At 36.8% G+C, this 18,538-nt stretch overlaps 1 protein-coding gene across 2 annotated transcripts; it reads left to right on the top strand.

Annotated features, from left to right (window-relative positions):
• Positions 1-6,672: 6,672 nt before the first annotated feature.
• On the top strand, positions 6,673-17,395 carry LOC121384596. 2 transcript variants are annotated; one of them, XM_041515054.1, is made up of 3 exons: positions 6,673-6,949; positions 11,290-11,425; positions 17,165-17,395. In XM_041515054.1, exons 1-3 carry the CDS (start codon positions 6,673-6,675, stop codon positions 17,190-17,192), a joined length of 441 nt encoding a protein of 146 aa, XP_041370988.1. In that variant the 3' UTR covers positions 17,193-17,395. The 2 variants fall into 2 exon arrangements, with proteins under 2 accessions (XP_041370988.1, XP_041370987.1); XM_041515053.1 differs by lacking the exon at positions 17,165-17,395 and having other exon boundaries at positions 11,290-12,645.
• Positions 17,396-18,538: the final 1,143 nt, after the last annotated feature.

Raw genomic sequence — 18,538 nt, 5'->3', positions numbered from 1 at the left:
ACCAAACTATGACCCATAAATATCAGTACTACAACCCCTACCTCAAAGTATTAACAGCAACAAAATGGTACCTTTCATGGCTCATTTTCGGTATAACCAGATGTTTTTACAACACTACTAGTTTCGCATAAAATTTTAGTACTTTGAGGGACCCCATAAATGTTCCAACCACAAGGCTATTTGACACAGTGGTACTAGATGAAATAAAATTGCATACATTTTTAGCCCAGATGAAACTATTTTTTTTATAACCAACGCACCCAAATTTATAACCAATCACAGGACTTGTGGTGTTAACTTCACTATCAAAAGTTGGGTGCACCTCGAACTTTGACCTAGCCGGAAGTTATTTGGTTTCGTGCTACCTATATTAATAACATATATTTTTCAAAAGGTGGCGAATTATGTGTTTTTATGACAACCAGGATCTGGTGTCTTCTGACATAAACTGACAACCTCACTGAAACCGTTGTTTTACACAGTGCAACATAATGTACACCTTACAAGGCACATATATTGTGTACAGTTCTGTAATAATACTGCTGAAGATATTTACTGTCAGATGTGTGTGTGTGCTCAGCTATATATGTAGAGACAACATGGATATTCAGAGTACCTCGACTCCTTAAACTTATTCCATTGAAACAACACATGTACTTGACTGACCCCTAGATTATGAAGACCTTAATAAGCACATCAAAGAAATGTCAGTATTAACAAAATGCAATGTCTGAGGAAGGAAAAATCAACATGACTGCATACCTGTATGAAGTAATGACTTAATGTCCTGCACACCACTGTTTTGAGGAAAATCCTGTATCCTGAGTGTGGGTGTCTTCAAGTTACCAGGTGCGGGAATTTCAAATCCATCAGCTATGCTGATTTTCAAAATGGACCATCAAAACCATTGGCAGCCACCAATATACCTGACTATATTTTATGTGTACCCTACTGTATTTGGAGGTTTTAAATATTTGTGATATCTGGAATTATCATGCAGCTTTCAAATATTTATTTTTGATTCATTACTAAACAAACTTGTTTTGAAATTACATAATTACCGGAAAGTCTATTTTATTGCATTATTTTCTAATCCAGATAATACAATATGTGTATTGAATATATTCCTACAATCTATAATCCAGCATATTATAATACAGCTTTAACAATAAAATAAATTATCAATTTACACCAAGGTAGATAATCAAATCTGGAAAAATTGGTTCTAAATCTAGTACACACTTAAAATGCATGGGTGAAAACCAAGTAATAATTTTAAAAAAAAAAATTGATCTGGAGACCTAAAGATATGTTTAACAAGCGTATTGTTATGTATAAATGAGAACAGAAGGCACAATAGTGACCACAAATGTAATTATGGCTTTGGTAAAGTTTTTCTTCAAATTAAAATTTGTGGGGTTTTTTCCCTAAAACTACAAATTTATCTAAAATATGACTTGGCACCCTATAAATATGTCAAAAGGACAATAAAAATCAAGGACTTTAAAAAGTTAAGCTTTCAGAATTACATACATTCATTAACAATGTTTATGGAAATTAAAGACATTAACTCAATATTGGCAGATGTTATTTTTAATATAAAAATATAATAATTTTACGCATGTAAAAGCATTTATGGGCAATTTGTGTACGATGTTTCCTGGGTTGATTTAACAGTTTGATGGAATAAAATGCCAGTAGGCAGGTGGAGCTGTACGTTGGTGCCAAAACGAGTTACAACAACATTTTTTGAAATCTTCTGGTTGAACAGGTTTGAAATGGGAACAAAAATCCCACCACCTTCCCATCTACCTCCATTACATTTAGTATTGTATTAATTTGGTTACATGTTTTTGTCGCATTATTGCAGTGGGTCCTTGTTTATGTTTGCAGGTTGGCGGGTCGGCGGCCTTTCAACGACTGCACCTTGTCTTCAAATGCTGGAATGTTATCTCTGGCTTTGTTTTAATTTTTATTTTATAGCTCGCTTGGTGGCGCATTCAGACCTAAAATCATTTCAGCGATTTAACTTTAGTATATTTTAAGCATATACACACACATGAAATATTAAAATGTTACTATGGAAAGATGCTAGTGCTGTATTTAAATAATAATTATTTAACAGTTAATGTTCTCGCACTTGTGCTACAATTTCAGTTTTAATGTTAATAAATGTCACCTCAATCGGTGGCCTAACCGACAATCTTGGCTCTGTTACTGTTTGCTATTAAAATCTAAGTTCAGGTTGTCTAGATATATTACCATATTTAAGAGCAGTTGTATATGGCAAGTCAAGCACCATGCAAATAAAAATATTCAAATCTTTATAGTATGAATTATAGGTCAAAACCAACTTTACTTCAGTGCTAACTTTTATTTAAACTCCATTCAGAGCCATGTACAGTAATTATTGTCAAGGTCATTGTAAATTAGCATGGCCGAGTGACAGCTAATAAATCAAATAGTATAGTTTAATTTAAATAAATGACAAGTCATAAATCTGTGTTGTATGCACTGCATATGTGCTATAGGTTATACTATACCAAATAAAATCCCATAGGCGACCCTGTTAACGTTTGCGTTTAAAAAACACTATATGCAATAGATCAACCAGACTATGCCCCATAAATATCAGTACTACAAACCCTACCTCAAAGTATTAACTGCAGAAAATGGTACCTTTCATGGCTCATGTTCGGTATAACCAGATGTTTTTACAACACCCCTAGTTTCGCACACAATTTGAGTACGTGTTTTTACAGGTACCCCATACATGTTCCAACCACAAGGCTACTTGACACAATGGTACTAGATGAAATAAAATTGCAGACCTTTTTAGCCCAGATGAAACTAATTTGTTTTGCAAGCAACACACTCACATTTATAACCAATTAAAGTTCAAGCACGCTGTCCTGAGCACATACCTCAATTATCTGGGCTGTCTGTCCAGAACAGTAGGTTAGTTGCTAATTGGTTAGTGAAAGAGAAGAGGGTGTACCCATTAAGCCCTTAAGAACTCGCTCTGGGTTGGAACCGGTACCGGGCTGCGAACCCTGTACCTACGAGCCTGTAGTCCAATGGCTTAACCACTGCGCCACAAAGGCCGGTGTCTTCCCAAAAGACAGACGTCCCATAAGGCAGACGCATTAAAACAACACAAGACAAAGTAGAGCATATTACTAAATGACTGCCTTTTACCTTGGAACCTCTCCACACACTGTACAAGTTGTGGCTAATTGTTTATTCAGCCATTTAACATCCACAAGCCGTTAAATCTTTGTTAAACCGGCCTCGGTGGTGCAGTGGTTAAGCCATCGGACTACAGGCTGGTTTCCCTGCCCGGTACCGGTTTCAACCCAGAGCGAGTTCTTAAGGACTCAATGGGTAGGTGTAAGGCAACTACACCCTCTTCTCTCTCACTAACCACTAACCAACTAACATCTAACCCACTGTCCTGGACAGACAGCCCAGATAGCTGAGGTGTGTGCTCAGGACAGCGTCTTTGAACTTTAATTGGATATAAGCACGACAATAAGTTGAAATGAAATGAAATCTTTGTTAATAATAATTTTCGATAATACCCGATAATTGTATTTAATGAAGTTTTGAGATGTATTTTATGTTTAGATAGTTTTTGTTTTAGGATCAACAACAACAACAAGTTTATTCAGTATTAAGGCCACAGGCCCAAAATACACACAAAAACATAAATATTTTGCCGCATGCAAGTGGTTAACTTAAAAAACATCATCACTTAGCTTTCTTATTACAGATACCTAATAATAAAACAATGACAAATTGTACAACAATAGTTCATTTGTAGATGACATCAGCTTCACAAAAGTAATCGAAGGTGGTAAATGCGAATATTTATTGATAAAATAAAAAAGATTGGGTTTTTTTCTTAAGTCCGTATACTTTTTACACTCGAGTAATACGAGTAATACATGTAATAAAAAAAAAAACCTCATCATTATTTCTACAAAAAGGGCAACATCTTTGTTCATAGGTTATATTGTTAAATTTGCCAGTGTGACTGTCTACAGCTAATCCAAAGTTTTTGCATCTAAACTTCGACAGGGCCCTTTTGACATGTACCGCAAAGTTAAGTTGCAAGTACCATTCGATATCCAAAATATACTGCTTGTAATAATAACATGAGGCAGATATATTTATATCAGTTATATATGCCTCGAGGAAAACAAACACAATCGGCCATGTCCGTGCGGTCACGGGTGTGATTAAAACGAGGGATGCCAGCTAGTTCACAAGGTCTTCGCCACAAAAGAAGGAAAACAACTTTTTCTAATCAAGTTGAAGAACCGACTTCTACCAGGGAGGGACCAAGCGCTGTTCCTTTCGCAGAGAATGTGATCGGTGAGTGTGGACACGGTATTAGTGGCAATGAGATGCAGGTACCGACAATACATTTTGATAGTATTTTACAGCACACCCATTCTGTTCATGAATCCCCACCCCTGTCCTCCCTTCCTCCACTGTTGACGCCTCCTCGGGTTGTAAATGATACCATTCCTGTACTAGAGGAGAGTAGTTTTCATAGTGTAGCAGACCACATTCCGCTAAAGTTAAAGGAGAAAATTGGAGAGGAGAGTATATCGAAATGGCCTTGCTTCTCAAGTCTGCAATGGAGTTTTTTTTCTGCCAGAGACATTCTTACTAGACAACAGTACTCTTGATTCAGTCATCCCACACAGAAGCCGGGATGGGTTCTGGCGTTGCTGGGGAATGAGGACTCAGCAAATGAAACCGGTTCCACTGAAAACTAGAAATTGCATCACATATTGCATTAATTTTCCCGCTAATATGCTCTGCTCTTATGAGAATGTTGTACTGCAGTGTTATCAAGACTAACCGCCTAACTAATCGCATTACAGGAGGCGATTTAGGAATATCAACTACTGCCTTATTATCTATATGAAACAAAACCTTCATGTTTCTTAGCTGAGATCCCCAAAGTGTTAAAGCAACGACCACTGGAAATAATTCCAAAAAAGTGATATCTATGAGGCGCCCCCCTTCACTCCACTAAAATGGCCATGTGCCATGTGCCCATTTTCCTTGGAAATAGATCCCAAAGTTTCACCTCCTGCACTGTCGGTAAATAGCTCCAACTCTTGATCTTCTACCCATAATCTGTCGGGCATTAAAGTGACACCATTATAATTATGTAAGAATTGGAGCCACATGTATAAATCCTCCTTCATTTCAACTGTGATTTCAATTTTATAGTAAGGTTTTGACACACCGATAGTAGCGTTGATTAGGTGCTTACAGAAGGATATGCCTGGAAATACAACTTGGCAGGCAAGAGTAACCTTTTTCTTTCCAAGTATAAGCTTTCATTTTCTTTTGATTCTTCGAGTTTATTGCACCGCAATCTCAAGAACATTACGGTCGTGTCCAATTCAACTCCCAGGAAGGACAGAACAGAAGTTGGACTCTCTGTTTTGTCGTCAGCGAGGGGGACACCAAGATGTTTGCAATAAAATGCGAAGGCTTGAAGAAGGTTATAACAATAATTTGACGCTACTCGACCCCCAAACAAGAAATCATCCAAGTAATGTAGCACATTTGTATTATTGGTTGTGTCCAAAATAAGCCAGTTGATAAATGTAGAATTTTTTTCAAACAGCGCACAGTTAACTGACACCCCCATGGAGAGATTTTTGTCAATATAACAATTCCCGTTAAATTTAAAACCTAACAATTTGAAATCTTTTAGCGAGACGGGAAGTAACCGAAAGGCTTCCTTAATGTCACATTTGGCAAGTAATGGTCCTTGTCCATGTTCCTGTATCATTAAAACTGCATCATCTTTTTTTTAATATATTTTACCGAACATTTTTTTCTGGGTAGTTAAAGCCATTCACATAAAAACTGTCTGGATAAGAAACGTGATGAATTACCCAGAAATCTGATCTGTTTTTCTTTGGCACCCTCCCAAAGGGAGACATTCTTAAGTTTGGAAGTATTTTATAAGAGAAAGGTCCGGCAACTCTACCAGCTTGTATTTATTTTCTTATTTTTTGAGCTAATACTAAGGGTGCTTACTTGGCACTGACAAGATTGTTTGCCTCAGTAGATTCCCTTGGACCGCTATAATGGAGAAACCCCCCAAACATAAAGCCATTTAACAAATCTAACTTAGACTGCTTGTCGGGATAGTTTCGTAAATATGATTCCAATAGAGTGTATTTGATTGGCGTGTATCCCAGAGAAGAGAGTTTGTTCGCTGTTGTATTAGCGGCGACTTTTGGCTCCGAATTGGCGGAAATATTGAAAACTGGGATGGGTGTCCCCACACTTGGCGCATGAATGACTAAATCTGCAGCAGGAATTAAACATACATTTGCCTTTGTTGTAACCTCAGCAATAGTTTGATTAATAGCCGTTGCACGACTCCGATATGAGGTCACCTGTCTCATGCCTGTGTTAGCGGTAAAAGCGCTTGTCTCGTCTTTTATTTCCGTTAAAAAATAGTGGAAAAAATATTCTTAAATTTACTTTTAAAAAATGTCTGAGACAACTTTTAGTTAAGTCTTAAATTTGACTTTGAGAAAATTCTCAGATGGAATTCCCTTCGTAGTTAGGGGAAAGCCCGTCTATATTTAGCGCCACGTGTCAAAACAAGCAGACGTCAGTGTCATCGTAATGGAGTCCAGCAAACGGAAGCCTAACTGGACCGAAGACGAAACGTTAAGCTTAGTTCGTTTGGTGGACGAAAGGAAAGACATAATAAGAGGTAAATTTGGAGCAGGCGTGACAAGCAAGAAGAAGAAGGAAGCATGGTTGGCAGTCACCGAAGAAATAAACGCCGCATTCCCTTCCGTGCTACGAACATCGGAAGACTGTGAGAAACGGTGGTATAACGTCCAATGTAGATCACGAAAAGAAATTTCTACGCAAAAGACACACATGCAAGGTACAGGTAAGTTATTTCGGTAGACAGTGGTGTGCCTAATTTCCGTGCCCCTAAGCACGATTCCTACTCAAAATAACAAAATAAATAAGAACGATTTAGTAAACTCACAAAGTGGCCATTTCTCTTTGATTTACACACTCCAGAAACAAAACACCAAATTGCATAAAATGTTGAAATATTTTTTAAAAGTTCGAGAAAAATCCCCGTGACACAACTTAGGGAGTTGTCTTTCCGTGCCCCTTACGAGCCCATTACACAAACAAGAAAATGACCAATGTAGGCCACACGAAAAAAGTTAAGGATTGTTCAGTAATTTTTAAAATTGGATTGCTTAGCAAAACGCCATTTCCATTTGGGGCACGAAAAGACAACAGGCACGAATAATGAACCTCCGGTACTTTTATAACATGAAATACTTATTCATTGCCCAAATAAAATGTTTCTTTTTAAATGTAATATATAAATATTTACTAATACTGACATTTGAGTGTACAAAATACACATTTTGTTTTTGATTCATGTTATACTTTTTATATTAATTTAATATAAATTGTAATCGATTCGGTTCTGTAGGCAGTAGGCGGAGCTTAAATCTATGACATCTTAAATCATAGATTATGTCATAATGGCAGATGGAGTTAAAAATAGCTAAGGCCGGTTCTGACATTTCGGGGGAATGGATGACTGTAAATCAACCCAGCACAAGAATAAACATTGGCTACTGTGTGTCATTATAATTATTTAAGAAATATTTTAAATATTGTATTAAAATATTTTAAATAAATATCATTGCATGAAGCTAATTTGTAGGCTAAATAGTATTATGACATGTATATTCAAATTTTAAGACAATTATATTTATTTACAGTAGGATACTTACAATGATTAGGAAACATCCAGAGGCAGTAGCAACACGTACGTTCCTTGAATATGGTTAAAATTTTCACTCTCCCCCCCCCCCCCCCCTCCACATTTCAACAACTACAAAAACAGCGAAAGCATGCCGTGAACTGACATAACTTATTCCAATAAATGGGCACATGGTGACAAGTCGATTCCGTAAGAAAAGTGAAAGATGGCGGGAAAAAGAACAACGTTCTTGTTTAAGACTTTCAGTAGCGACCGCAGCCGCCGCTAGGGGCGCAGCTGTGCCCATATTCCGAAATGTCACGAGTTTGGTTCACAATTGGTAGTGTTGTTCAAGGCCAGAATACGCTTATTTTGATGACGATTTTGCACGTTTTTTTTGTTGTTATGACAAGTACACACCTTCCGATTGATGTATATCCTGTTTCCGAAGTTGAACGACTACAAAAAGACTTTTTTTGAGGCAAGTGAAACTTTGAATACGTCTTATTTTGCCCCAAAAAGGGCGATTTCACTGAGATATTTATAGATATATATAGTAATATAATAAAACAGCATAAAAATAATTTTTTGGTAATTTAAAAAAAAAAGCAATTTAGTTTAATTCGACATCGAAAATATTTCAAGGGAGGTAACTCTGACCCACTGACCCGCAAAAAGCGAAAATATAGAACTTCACAGCAGGGACACATTTTGATAAAATTAAACGTATTTGATGCTTTGTCATTATTTATCCACCCATTATTAACTTTTTGGGTAGAATATATATCATACTGAAGCGTTATTTTTAGAAGACAATGCATATTTAATTCAAAATAACTTAAAATAATGTTTTGCTTATCATGATGACTCAGCAGTTTCTGATAGCTGAAGTTGATTTTAAAAAACATTTTGATAATGCATAACTATTCAAATATAGACGTAAATCTATTTTTATGTAAATCATTTGAATGAGTTTAGCATATGACTAGATCAGTTTTATACAAAAGAATAGTATTAATGCAATGGAAATAAATTAAACAGAATTTGTACTTTTTAAGTCTGTTATATTTGTAAATACCTTTTTGAAAGAAAATGTTTCAGGTACCATAACTTCTCACATTGTGACACAAACTTAAATTTTTTGGTAACCAAGTAACATTAAATTCTAAGTATAATTATACTTTTTCATCACTTCATCAATGAATATTACTGTTAAAAATGGTAAAGAATTAATTATTTGTAAAAGATACTAAAAGTAAAGTGAAAATAACTACATACAGAAAAAAACATTTGAAGGTTTGTTTCATCTGATGTAATGAATATTTCTGTTTACAAATATTATGTCAAACTAATTACAATATTTGAAACAAAAAGATAAATAACCATGGTCATAATGGGTATTTTTCTTTATTCAGGAAATGTGTAGTCTCTGTGCGTCTATGGAGAAACCTGAAATGGAAACGGAGTGGGAGAGTACACGTGGTTATGAGACAACTTTCAGTAGATTCAATTATACTTCAAGCTTGATGCTGTTATGTTTTTCTGTTTCCAACTGTGACAGAACCTAGAACAGAAATGAAGTGTGTGACAATAATTCATAGACAAATTTAGACTAATACTCTTTCATGGATGCTAAATTTGGTAGATCTAGCCATAATGTTTTATTATAATTCAAAGTGGTATATAGTTATATTTATAATAATTCATTGTTTGAATTTGTTTTTATAAAGCACTTTATTGAACTAAAATAATCATAGCTGCATTTAGTAAATTATTTAGCACACGTGTGACTGCTGTCTCATGCCTTAAGTGTTTCAGCTGCTAAAATATGTTTTGGGGATATTTTTTTTCTGGATAGAAATTTACCTTTCTGATATTGTACGAGTGTTTGGACATTCCTTTCAAAGGTGAAATATGGCTACTTATATTGCTTTGTTTCTAATAATGATATTGAAGGTGTAAAGTATGTAAATATTTTTGTAAGAAATTGATTAAACATATTGGCCAATCATTGGCATTCGTCGTGTGATAAGTTTTTACTGGTTTGAGTTAAAAGACTGGTACATATGATAAGTTTTATTGCATCTTTTATTGAAATCTTCAAGTATTCAATATTATTATGAGTCTAGGTAAAAAAAATTAAAATATTTTGAAACAAGAAGCTTATTTTTTTATGTAACGTGTATCCACTTTCCATCTGCGATCTAAACCTTTATGTTTTCCTTTTTATTATTGGTCTGGATGTACATTATTGTATCAGCGTAAATAAATGTGAACTGAAAATGTTATTCTGATGTAACATTTGCATCAATTATTATGTCATTAAATTACGTATTCCAAGATTTCTGTGTTTTTTTGACATTTTGGAGCGGTTTCGAACCTACCCCAAGAATACATATGTTATCAGAAATAATAGTAACCCTTTATATTTTCACTTGAAATTTTCAGAGATGCAACATTGATAACTGCTTGTAACATGTATAAGCTTACAACAGAGATTTCTCTGTTATTTTTTGGTTTACAAAAGTGGACGTAAATGACAATTAAAATCGTCATGTCGGCCATGTTTGGTCACAGAAGTACAAGGCTACTACGACTTTATTTTGCTTCATTTGGATAATATAGTGATGTTTTTTCAATAAGAGCAACATATTTAATGAAACTATGACCATAAAGAAAAAAAAAAATTAAAATATTTTTTTGGTCTGCGGTACCTACTTTCAGGGTACATGGTCCGACAATCCGGTCATCACTTGAAGTGTCAAATCCCCCCTGTGGTGGTCACAATAATGAACTCACAGGATCGTCTCATTTTGTAAAACAAATATTGGTGATTTACTGACAATCAAATGTAACAACACCACGTGGAAGCCACATGTATACGTGGGTGAACATTTCGTACCAGGTTCATTTTGTACGTGATATGAATTCGTACCCTACTTATTTCATGCCCTAGTAATTTCGTACCATAATCAGATTTTTTTTTAAAAAGCAGGCAGTAGAAGGCATCAATGGCGGATCTTGGGGGTGGGGGCGCACGGTCCGCACGCCCCCCCCCCCCCCCTATTCGCTGCAGACGTTTTATTTTTTACGTTATATTTTACTGTCAAGATTGCAGGAAATGGCATCTACGGTACATCTGCGCCCCCCCCCCCCCCCCTTATAGAAAATCCTGGATCCGCCACTGGACATTGATGGCCCAAAGACATGCATGGATGTAGTGGTGGGGGGGGGGGGGCGCCTCTGGAAATGAAAGGGTATTTGTAAAATATTAGATATATCTGTTCATTAAAATAGGTTCGTTCAAAGCTGCTGTCCCTTGGGGGGATTCCTTTTTTTTCTTCATATTTTCTTATACATAGACTAATTTTTATGTACAAAAGCAAATCTTGTAAAAAATGGGCAATGGTATGGTCAAATACTATACGTGGAATTATTGTATTTTAAAAATTCATTTCTATAGTAATATTTGTTCTGCTTTTTTATTGATGTTGCAGGAGGCGGTCCCGTGATGAACCCGAGTGGTATTGCTGAAGCGGTTTACGATGTTTTGGGGCATTCCAATGTTTCCATAAGTGGGGTTGACGGTGGCCTTGATTCGTCATTGATTCAGGTCATTGATTTAGGCACAAGGTACAATAGCAATAACAATAATAATGAACTTGTTTATTTCTTTATTTCACTAAATACATTATTTTTAGAGAATAGCAATACACTAACCACATCATCCCAAATCAGTACAGCGGTCTCAGAGTCTAACCATACCCCCGCCCCCGCCCCCTCCAAATATAATAAAACCTTTGAACCAAAATTAAATACATTTTTACGTTTATAATGAAATAAATTTTAAAAAGTGAAGAATAGAAACATATTATAAATTATCACGAAAACAATGATTCTCTTTAAATGTATGAATGGGTACAGTTTGCCAGGCGTTAGAAAAATCTGCATATAAGCTAAACAATTCAATGTTTCATTTTACTGTATGGCGGTCACCTGTCTATGACAGCCATGTCGAGGTTCCCCAAAGTATTTTACTATGTGTTTTAACTTTGTATGTCAACCACCTGCTCAACGCGGCTATCGGTCACAATTTTCGAACTAAAAGGCGAAAATGAACCTGTTGTCGCGGCCATAAAAATGCATTGTAAAGAAATGGATGCAGCAGTTACCGTGATAAATGTTGAATTGAAAGCCGGTTCTCAGCCGGAATATCAGCGATCATGTTCACTTTAAAAAAAAAAAACCCACCAACATAACAACATGAGCGGTGCTATAGGATTGCAATATGTAGCAACCGTTATGTATTTATTTGATTGGCTGTTTATTAAGCAGTAGTGATCTGTTGTGTCAGGTCACGTCATGTCAAAGGTCATAACTGTAAACACAATAGGATGAATACATTGCAGTATCATTTAGTCTCATGTCGGCCACTTTTGTGGTTGCTTCTTTGATATAGAAATTAACATTTTAGATGTTGTTGGGGGTTGTTCGGTGTTCAATAAATTCTTCCAGGTTAGCTTTGATAAGAAAACAAATCCTTTAATCTTGTAACAAGTGCTGAAGACGGGTAAGCATTAAAAGCAGTTGTTGAGAGTCTTGTTACCGAAAACAACGTGTCAGCTCTTGGGGTTATTATTATTAAATGCTGTTGCTGTTTATTTCTGACATTTGTTTCTAAAAATGGCACCTAAAATTCGTAAGCCGATCGCGTTAACGCTAGTACAGAGGGTAAGCGTAAATTTGGATGTACACTGTATTTGTTTAGTTTTTATTAAAGAGTTCTAGCATAACAATAAAATTGTAAATTTTTGTTGACATTTATTCGGACCTGGATATGACGTCCAATTTTGGCCGGCCCCACAAGTGGCCGTCATATTAAAAAACATATATATATATATATATATATATATATATATATATATATATATATATATATATATATTATATATCATATTATTTTACTCTGATTAAGTACCCTGGAAGTGAATGTTGGTGAACTGAAGACGATGTCGCAGGCCATGTCCTTGTGGATTGGGTGCTCCTGCGGCTTCCGTTTCTTCGTCTCCCTCCTCTTCATCATCGTCAGGGTAATCACCAGTTTCATCTGGTGGCATCTGGATGTTACGGGCTTTACAAATGTTATGTAGAACCGAGCATGCGAGAATTACTTTGCAAGTCTTGGCAGGTCTTAAGCGGATTTCTCCATGGAGAACATGGAATCGCCTCTTCATCTGGCCAATTCCTCGTTCCAACACACTTCTGGTTCTTTTGTGTGCCCTACAAATGCATGACATTGATACATTTAATTACTCGTTCAGTATAATTTATTGAGCATTTTTGTAAAAGTAAAATATATAAGCAAAGGTTGATTTTGTATGCAATGATTTCTGCCAAGTGAATAAAATGTGTCAGATGCATTTTGTGGACCACCTGTTTATGATTTTTCTTTGTACTGTAATTTAATTCCTCGTATAGCAAATGCGTTTACTAACAATATTGTTATGTTTGTAAACTGTAGTTTCCATGTAGTTATATTTAAATTCACTTAATAAGAACGAAATGGAAATGAATAGTAGTGTGAAACATTCAACAATCCTACATAGTTGTAAAGGGGATGTAATTGTGATACCTGTTATAGCGTGACTGGGCGCCAGGTTGAGGTCTCAGGAAGGGTGTCAGGAGCCATGTTTTACATGGGTACCCGCTGTCGCCTAGCAGATGACATCCTCCGGGAATGAGACGCCGGTCAAACATTTGCTTTATGCCACTCTCATGCAGAATTCGTGCGTCGTGAGTTGACCCGGGCCACTTGGCTACCATGTCCATCAGCTTGTACTCGGCATCAAAAATTACTTGTACATTCAGGCTGTGGAAGTGCTTCCTATTGACAAACTCAGGCTCGTCTTTGTGTGGAGCCTGGATACGGACGTGAGTACCGTCGATAACCCCGACAACGCCAGGAAATCCAGCAATTTGCAAAAATGCGGCTTCATTCATTCGCACCTCATGATGGTTGAAAGGAAAGGTTAAAAAACGTCGAATTATAACTGGCGTCGTTAAGGTGTTTAACGTTTCCGTAATAACCTTACTGATGCTTGGTTGGGAAAGTCCAAAGTCATCGCCATTACATAATTGCATTTTACCTGTTACCAGATACCGTAACGTACAGACAATTTTTAATTCTGCCGAGATGGCCTTGTTTCGGCAGGTAGATGGTGATACGGCGTCCCTGACCAAGTCCGTAACAAACAAAATACCACCTCCATCTAAACGAAAACGTTTTAGAAGTTCTTCGTCGGTATAAATTGCAAAAAAAGTCCTCTCTGTCCCTAAATATTCGCTGGCGGCGTCCCCCAAATGCAGCAGCGGCAGCCATTTTGTTTGAGATAAGAATTCTTAACCAATGTTAGGAGTCCTCTATATGTCTCCTAAGTTTTTTTTAACTGAGAATAATCTGAGAGCAATTCTAACATTTAAGAGAAATTCTTAGGCATTCTGAGAATTATTTTAAAATTCTTAAACTTAAGAGTATTTCTCAGGCATTCTAAGAATTTTCTTATATCTAAGAATTCTTAAGCACTTGAGAATCTTTATAAATATTGGCCCTGGTCTCCGATAGCATTAGATATGCTGGAACGTTTATTAGAAGTCTTGCCATTTGTTTGTTTTTCGCATTACGAAGTTGTGTTGTTTATAGCTGGGTTCACAACGGCATTCTTTTGATTTTTACGAGTAGGCGAACTTACTGCTGAAAATAAACAAGACGTTTCCAGAAGGGCACTTGATGTTGACGATGTAACTATCTTGTCTGACAAAATTAAACTAGTATTACGTTCTTCAAAAACTGACCAATGGGCACTTTCACAATTTTTTTTACATTGCACACAACCAAAATCCACGGGTATGTCCAGTCGCCGCACTTCAGGAATACGTGCTCGTACGTCCAGTTACAAAGAACAGACAATTTCTGATTCATCTCGATGGAACTCGCGTTACCCGTTTTCAGTTTTCGTCAATACTACAAAAATCACTGAAGTTTCATAATGTGGCGGTCGTGACAGTTAGGTCACATAGTTTCAGAATAGGAACCGCAACGGAGGCTGCAGTGCGCGGTATTCCAGGGGAAACTATTAAACAGTGGGGGAGATGGCAATCCGAAACCTATCTTGGATATGTCAGACAGAACAAGATTGTGAAGTCATGATTATACATTGTATTACCTATTAATGTTTATGTTGCAGGACAATAATAATCGGATTGGATAATCGGGTCATCTATTCCCTATTGGACTGGTCGATATGCTACTTATCACCCGGGTGGTCTCAATCTTGGCTTATCCCCTTTTAATGTTAACGTAGAGTGGAAGACAAAACGAGGTATGAAATGGCACGAATGTGACAAATTTATTGAAACACACCTTCATCGCCATCCTGCACCAATGTTCGTATTAATTCATTTAGGGTAAAATGACCTGGTAGAGCTGAAGTCAAAAGAATTAATCGAAGATATTAAGTGTTCACTATTGCGACTGTCGGTATTGTTACCAAAAACGACCATCATATGGTCCGACAGTTTGCCACGATTGTACTGGTACGGTGCTCAGTCACCTAAAAGGATAGGAAAGACAAGGAAGCGAGTCAACGCTGCAATTAGATCTGTTTTATACAGCTCAGGTGTTTACTCCGTCCAACACCCGTCAATCCAAGCTCGAAATATCGAATTATTTCAGCAGGACGGGGTACATTTGTCGGATGTGGTAATTCAGCAGTTTTTGAAGGATTTACAAGATACATTGGAAATTGTGGTTGGAAACAGCAGCAATACCAAATGCTAGTGTGGCGTGATCGCGTTCATATGGCGAGATCCGGGGAGACACGATATGGATTTACAAGCATACTAGCCCTTATTTACCTCTACCGGCGTACAGGTGACGGGAGGGTGTATTATGTTATTAATACTAATTATATTGGGGACTACTACTGAGGAACCAATGGAGTCCACTCCTTTACGATACCATATTGGAGTTGCCCTCTAAGGGAAACATAGAAGGCGGAGAAATTAATAGGGGTAAGTGGTATGTGGCTCGTGGATCCTCCTCTTTGTGGGGCCTAAAGAGGTGGTGCACCCAAGGTACCTAGCGGCCACCTTCAAGCCAGGTTTAAAGTTAAAGGCTGTTGGTTGTCTCCCTGGTTCTTGAAAAACACAAATCCGTTTGCTGCGGCAGAATTGATCCAAACTTTTAACACTTGTTTTTGTGTTGTGTTTTAAAGATGCTGAAGTCTATATCAAAATCTATGCATTAATAATAATGATCGGTAATGCCCGATAATTGTATTTAATGAAGTTTTGAAATGTATTTTATGTTGAGATAGTTTTGTTTTAGTATAGTATACGTTAATTAATTATATGTGGTGCAGCGTAACACATAATAAAATTGGTAATTTAGAAATACATCATTTCCTCTCTTTGTTTGCAGCTTGAGTCGGATAGACGTGTTTGGAAATTTAGCACCCACCCACCCACCATGTTTACTGATAATATTCTACTACAATTTTGTTTCTACACGTCATTTTTAAGCTACATGTACATGGTGTATATTGATTTCTTTGTTTTTCTTATGATTTGCATGATACTGCCGAATTTGTTTTGGAATATATTTTCAGGTGGTGAGTGTTGAACTTGAAGGACTTTGTTAACTGTTAAGACATAAAAAAGAATGTTACTTGATAGCTTCCACACGTGTAGAGGAGGTATTCGTTTTTCGCACATATATATTGGTGACTTTTATTAATACACACGTGGACTACTTCTTAGATGAAGATACCTTTATTTTCCATTTTACATGCACGCGATTTCCTTTCTTATCCGTTTTCTTATTTTGTATTTGCATTCATCTGGTATTAAAATAATTTTCGTCGCAGTTAGTGGAGATTTGATCAGCGAGATCCCGGAAGACACGATATGGATTTATGAGCATACTGGCCCTTATTTACCCTCACCAGCGTACAGTGGAGAGGAGGGTGTATTATGTTATTAATATTAATTATATTGGAGACTACTACTGAGGAACCAGTGGATTCCACTCCTTTACGGTACCGTATTGGAGTTTCCCTCTAAGGGAAACCTAGAAGGCGGAGAAATTAATAGGGGTAAGTGGTATGTGGCTCGTGGATCCTCCACTGTGTGGGGCCTAAAGAGGTGGGGCACCCAAGGTACCTTCATGTCAGGGTTACAGTTAAAGGCTGTTGGTTGTCTTCCCGGTTCTTGAAAAATAAAAATCCGTTTGCTGCGGCCGAATTGATCCAAACTTTTAAAACTTGTTTTTGTGTTGTTTTAAAGATGCTTAATGATTAATTCTTTTAATTTCAGCTCTACCAGGTCATTTGACCCTAAATGAATTAATACGAACTTTGGTGCAGGATGGCGATGAAGATGTGGTTCAATAAATTTGTCAAATTCGTGCCATTGCATACCTCGTTTTGTCTTCCACTCTATGTTAACATTTAAAGGGGAGAAGCCAAGATCGAGACCACCCGGATTATAAGTAGCATATCGACAAGCCCAATATGGAATTTTTACACAATAAAATACTTGGTTGGATCTTTTAAAATTCGTATTTTGTGTACATAAGTTAATGCGCTAATATAGGTTTGAATTGTGGATGGGGAAAATCTTTTTAGTGACAAATATGAAATAAACTGCACGACATGTGTAACCGTGACGGACTAAACAGTCTGCAGATAATATTGCAGCCGAAAAGAGTGAAACTAGGCACACGAATAAGTCTTCCATGGTTTTTTTTCTGTCAGGGACATTCCGACTAGATGACAGTACTTTTGATTCAGTAATCCCACACAGAAGTTAGGATGGGTTCTGGCAGTGTCTCGGCAAATGAAACCGGTTCCACTGACAACGAGAAGTTGCATCACATATTCCCACTAATATGCTCTGCTCTTATGAGAATGTTGCACTGCAGTATTAACAAGACTAACCTGCTAACTAATCGCATTACAGGTGGTGATTTAGAAGTCTTTTTGTTAAGAATATAAACTACTGCCTTAGTATCTATATGAAACAAAACCTTCTTATTTTTAGATGAGATCCGCAAAATGTTAAAGAAACGACCACTGGAAATAATTCCAAAAAGTGATATCATATTTGTGAATTGACGGAAACATTGGAAACAAGGATGGGCTTCCCCACACTTGAATGACTGAATCTGCAGCGGGAATTAAACATACATTTGCCCTTGTTGTAACCCCAGCAATAGTGGTTTGTGTTGCGTCTCATTAATATCGACCTTCTAGTTTGATTAATAGCCGTAGCACGACTCTGATATGAGGTCATCTGGCTGATACCAGTGTTATCGGTAAACGCGCTTGTCTCGTGTTTTATTCCCGTTAGGACGTACATTGTCCAAGTTTCGCAGTCAATTATCCCCCATGAAGAATTTAGATAACGTGCTCTTTTTTTTAAGACGAAACTATACATCATAATTAACCCAACCAGTTGACTTAGTAGCTGCGAAACGGACATCTTTGCCATATTTCAAAACTTTCTTGTGCCTTATTTGAAAATTATTTTGCTTATGTATACGATAAAAACCGTTGTGCAAGTGTGAATGTTTGGAATGGGTTTGTTGGGAGAGTTGATAATTGCGAGATAAACACTATTTGATGTTGTGCTATCAAACTCCGTTGCAGACTTGAGAAGCAAGTGCATTTTGATATACTCTCCTCTCCA

The sequence above is a fragment of the Gigantopelta aegis genome, chromosome 10, assembly GCF_016097555.1.
Source record: "Gigantopelta aegis isolate Gae_Host chromosome 10, Gae_host_genome, whole genome shotgun sequence".
Classification (NCBI taxonomy): Eukaryota; Metazoa; Mollusca; class Gastropoda; order Neomphalida; family Peltospiridae; genus Gigantopelta; species Gigantopelta aegis.
This window is presented reverse-complemented; position numbering and strand designations above follow the sequence as displayed.

Bases quoted from the DNA above. Each gene is read 5' to 3' on its own strand.
- LOC121384596 (XM_041515053.1), top strand. From the start codon at position 6,673: ATGGAGTCCAGCAAACGGAAGCCTAACTGGACCGAAGACGAAACGTTA. The intron at 6,950-11,289 runs GTAAGTTATTTC...TTGATGTTGCAG, and splicing joins GACACACATGCAAGGTACAG to GAGGCGGTCCCGTGATGAAC.